This window comes from Palaemon carinicauda, unplaced genomic scaffold (genome assembly GCF_036898095.1).
Source record: "Palaemon carinicauda isolate YSFRI2023 unplaced genomic scaffold, ASM3689809v2 scaffold407, whole genome shotgun sequence".
NCBI lineage: Eukaryota > Metazoa > Arthropoda > Malacostraca > Decapoda > Palaemonidae > Palaemon > Palaemon carinicauda.
In genome coordinates this window covers 47501-52926 of record NW_027171659.1, presented here as the reverse complement: position 1 = coordinate 52926, position 5426 = coordinate 47501, and the positions used below count along the sequence as shown (strand labels likewise).

Here is a 5426-nt window from a genome sequence, read left to right as displayed (position 1 = left end):
TATATATATATATATATATATATATATATATATATATATATATATATATATATATATATGTATATATATATATATATATATATATATATATATATATATATATATATATATATATATATATATATATATATATATATATATATATATATATATATATATACATAAGCTTAAGAACTACGGGGTAAATGGAAAAATATGAGTTAATCCTAGCTAGTTTCATTTTACTACTTTAAGAGGAGTGACATGTAGTGTGAAATTTATAAATTATATATAGTCCAGGGAAAGTACAAACATAAATACACATATTTGTAGAACAATATTACAGAGAAAAGCAAGCTACCTGTGAGGACGCAAACTCTCTTAATATAAAATCTTTTATATGCATATATACTCACACACATGCAAATGTATATACATAGATGTATACACACCCATTTACATATTTGCACATATATATAAACATGTGTATACACATTCATGTACATATGACGCTATTATTATTATTATTATTATTATTATTATTATTATTATTATTATTATTATTATTATTATTATTATTATTATTATTTTAAGGTAAGCTACAACTTAAGTCGGAAAAGCAGGATGCTTCAAGACCAAGGGCCTCAATACGGAAAAAAATAGCCCAGTTAGTTAAAGAAGCAAGGAAACATATAAACTATAAACACAATTGTATATTTGTATATGTTTCATTTATCACTATATATATATATATATATATATATATATATATATATATATATATATATATATATATATATATATATATATATATATATATATATATATAACAAAAACAATTATCAGCAAAGCATATGCGATTATTTATATACAATGATTGACATACATATGAATAGTATCGTAGTTCCTTTATTCTAAAACACTTATCAAGTTGTTTTATAAGCCTTTAAGAAAATTCCAATAACACTTGGCATAGAAGTACACGATACAACAGATCTGGAAACGATTTATAAGTATTTTGAAACCACAATAACCAGTGAAATTTCACTCCTGAAGAAAAGGATTTAGGATTTTTTATTCTGCCACAGACCAAAATATTCCCTTTTAACCTTTCCAGTGACAAATATTCCTTTCAGTCCTTTGACTCACGAGGTAACCTGTGGGGTTTTGAATCTATACAGAGTTGATGATATTTAAAAAAATACTGGCAACGAGAGAGAGAGAGAGAGAGAGAGAGAGAGAGAGAGAGAGAGAGAGAGAGAGAGAGAGAGAGAGAGAGAGAGGGGGGGGTTCAAGCCGTTCTGTTTTCCTATCCTCTAACACAAAGAACACTTTATGTCTCTTACTTTTTCATAGAATAAAAAAAAAATTTACAATCGCAAGCGAAAAAAATCCCCTTTGCCTATTAAATCAAACCTATTTCGAGGTTGGAGTTTATTAAGTTTATATATGTTCTTCATTTATTCAAAATGAATGATAAGATAAAACTAAAACAAAATCAAATGGGAACCATTACGACTGACTATCAACACTTCACGATTGAAGTTAAGACAGCGAATGTGATTACCTTCTCTTCTCATCCATCATATCTCTCTTCATCTTACTGGTTTTGGTCTCTTTTTATATTGTTTAATTTTTTCCTACAAAATGCTTCCAATTATTGATGGGAAGTTGTGTGCATGAACTCTCATCCAAGAAGGGTTAGCAAGAGATAAGTTACACTTTTTAGTGCAATTAGCTGGATAAAGGTAACAAAGTAGGAATTGATTTTAGGTAGCTAATTGGTAGGTTTTTGAATTGGCATTCGATTAATGATAAATTTTGCACATTTAATATTTCAAATAAGCCATGTATATTGATACATTAAAGTCTGAATTCTCTTAACGACCTCGGGAACAGAGCCCCAGGCGGAATCACTCAAAGACTATAGTATCTGATCGGCCGGGTTTCGAACCCTGGTCCAGGATACTTGTATGACACTGACCATACCACTCAGCCACGAAGAAAGATAAATGTCAATGACAATTCTTCTGTACATATACCAGTCAAATTCAGGTTTTTTGTACTTAGAATTTGAAATCCTATCACGAGGGGCCATGGGTTAACATGTGGCCTAAGTACCACCGGAGTGAGTATATTTATATGTATATATATATTGTAAGGACACCGCTCCCTTCGTCGTCCAGAAAATCAGCAAACTGTTTATTTACTTGAATTCTCCTTTCGCCACACCAGGGTTTCCCATGTATATGTATTCCGCTCTATCAGAGCTACATTTTGACATATGTATTATTTCATTACATGTTTCTGTTAACTCATAATTTGTATATTTGTAAGTGTAAGAAAACACATATATTTTGGCGGGCAATTCAATCTGATTTGGCGCCAGCACCATCCTACCTTTCCGTCCGCACCTTGTAATATACTCCCACGCACATTTGAATGAAGTATCAGTTGATCTTGGTGTCGCTTGTCTCACTGTCCTTACAACTGGTGACCCCGGAGTTGAAAGTAGCATCATCGGTTTTGGCTTTGCCATTAACGGACTTATTACGGCCGTGCTACCTTCTCTATACTCCGTTACCTTAGGCGTGAGCCTGCCTTTGGTTCTCCCACTCTTCGGTGCATGTATGGCAGTAGGATGAGCTTAACCGACATATCAACTTTTCACTTCTTCGCTGACTCGTCATCTGGCCACGATGCAGGAAGCAACACGCCCATCGCACCCAACGGCCTCGCCTCCACGCCCAAAGTCAAACTGCCGCCCTTTTCTCAACACAACACCGCTTCCTGGTTCCTGAAAGCAGACGTACTCTTCCGTGTCGCTAGACTCAGCGACTCCTGCGCCAAGGCTGACATCGTTCTCACCTCCATACCTGAAGAGGTATTCCACAAGATTTATCCATGGCTCGACGCCCAGGCCGGCCAAGTTTCATATGACGACCTGAGAACGAAACTCATCGGTATCTACTCCCTCTCCGTCTCAGCAAGGGCAAAGAAAGTCCTGGACCTCGCCGCCAAGCCCATGGGTGACACCTCTCCTGTCGAGGCGTGGGACGAGTTAACCGGCCTGCTTATGCTCCCTGAAACAGACAACAACGGCCGACGACGTGAGATTAGCTTATCTCGCGAGATCTTTCTTGGACGCCTACCACAGGACGTCAGGGCCCAATTGACAGACACCGACACGCTCCCGATGAACGAACTCCTGTCGAAGGCTCAGAAGCTCCACGAGGCCTCCAAAGCATCTCGCCTCGGAGCATCATCATCAGCACCGCCTTCGTTCTCCTCCTTCAGCAGCTGCTCTTCCATAGACTCCTCGGCAACGGCCCCTGAGGACGACGAGATCAACGTTCTATCAAGAAAGAAACCGCCGCAACCAACACGACCGAACCCTAGGATTAACCCAGCATGGTGCTTCTACCACCAACAGTTCGGCAGCGACGAAAAGAAATGTAGAGAACCATGCAGTTTCCCTAGAAGATGACGCCAGAAGCATTCACCTGCCACCATCCCAGCCGCAGGTAACCAAGACAAGAATGGTTTCTATATCCTCGATACAATTTCCAACTGTAGACTCATGGTAGACACCGGCGCAATGCAGTCAACGTTCCCACCTACCAAGTCCGACCTAGACCGTGGTCCCGACAAAAACGCTCCCTCACTCATCGCCGCCAGCGGATCTCCCATACGGTGCTATGGGATTAGGACCCTCAAGATATCTATCATGGGCCGTTCGTATTCTTGGCCCTTCGCCATCGCTGACGCCAATCGCCCCCTCCTAGGTGCGGATTTCTTCGCCCACCACGGACTCCTCGTCGATGTCGCTAACAAACGTCTCATCGACAGGGGAACCTGCCAGTCCCACGCCCTAGAATACGGCGCTGCAACAATGTCCATATCCGCTGTAACGACGCACCCTTACGCCGACCTCCTACAAGAATTTCCCGAGGTTTTCAAGCCCGAGCTCCGACACTCGCCAGGTTCCCCGTCCAAGCACGAGATCTACCACCACATCACAACGACAGGACCTCCTACTCTCGCCAAATTCCGCCGCCTCCCGCTCTAGAAACTGAAGGATGCCAAACGCGCCTTTGATGACATGGAGCGCATGAGCATCTGTAATAAAGCATCGAGCCCCTGGGCATCGCCCCTACACATTGTAAAAAAGCCGGACGGGTCCTGGAGACCTTGCGGTGACTACAGGCGCCTCAACCTCATCACAACGACAGATCACTACCCGCTGCCCAACATGCAGGACCTAACGAACACGTTGCACGGCGCAAAGTTATTTACCAAGAAGGACCTCCTCAAGTCTTACTTCCAGGTCCCCGTATTACCGGAAGACATCCCGAAAACTGTCATTGTAACACCGTTTGGATCCTACACCTTCGCATACTCAATCTTCGGTCTACGCAACGCCGGGCCAACCTTCCAACAACTAATGGATAGAATTCTGGGTGACCTACCTTTCTGCATCTGCTACGTCGATAACATCCTGATATTCTCAAAAACTAAGGAGGAACACCGGAGGCACGTCCGCACCGTCCTCAAACGCCTACAGGAGAATGGCCTGGTCGTACATTTCGACAAGTGCACGATCGGTGCGGAAGGAGTGGATTTCCTTGGTCACCGCGTATCCTCGTGCGGGTAAAACCCATAACAACCAAGGTCGACGCCATCAGAAAGTTCCCGATACCTACGACCATCCGCCAACTTCATGAGTTCCTGGGGATGGTCAATTACTACAGGCGCTTCATCCCCAACATCGTACAAACCCTGTCACCCCTCGACAACGTCCTGAAAGGAAAAGCGAAAAAACTCGAGTGGGGTTTGCCCCAGCAACAGGCATTCGCCCGGACGAAGGATGCCCTCGCGAATGCCACCACCCTGGCTCATTTCGACGACAACGCGCCCCTGCAACTAACGACCGACGCCAGCAACGTCGCCTGTGGGGCTGTGCTGGAGCAACTCGTCGGTGGTTCTCCTCAACCGCTGGCATTCTTCAGCAAGAAATTGAAACCCCCGAAAAAAGATACAGCACCTTCGATAGGGAACTCCTCGTCGCTTACCTCTCCGTCCGCCACTTCAGGCACATCTTGGAGGGCACTCCCTTCACAATCGCGATGGACCATCAACCCCTTGTACACGCTTTCACGAAATCAACAGACCCATGGTCCTCCCGACAACGTCATCTCGCAACAATCGCCGAATTCGGGTGCACCATACGTTACGTCCCAGGAAAGAAAAACCCAGTCGCGGACGCCCTTTTAAGGATTGAAATTGACGCAATCCACCTGGGAATCGACTACGCCAATCTCGCAACAGAACAATGCACCGACCGAGAAGCACAGGATCACCTGACTGGGCCATCTGCGCTCAAGATGAGTGCGATTCCCCTCGGACCAGCTGGATTAACTATTCTTTGCGACAACAGCACTGGCCGC

General features: G+C 43.3%; 1 protein-coding gene across 1 annotated transcript in view; it reads left to right on the top strand.

Moving 5' to 3' along the window:
* The first annotated feature begins 3706 nt into the window (after positions 1–3706).
* The window catches only part of LOC137636845 (uncharacterized), a 2882-nt gene continuing 1162 nt past the window's right edge, over positions 3707–5426 (top strand). The window contains exons 1-4 of the mRNA XM_068369206.1: positions 3707–3962; positions 4212–4629; positions 4920–5197; positions 5308–5426. The exon at positions 5308–5426 is cut by the window's right edge and continues 177 nt beyond it. Coding sequence (XP_068225307.1) covers positions 3707–3962; positions 4212–4629; positions 4920–5197; positions 5308–5426 — 1071 coding nt within the window. The remainder of the gene's footprint in view (positions 3963–4211; positions 4630–4919; positions 5198–5307) is intronic.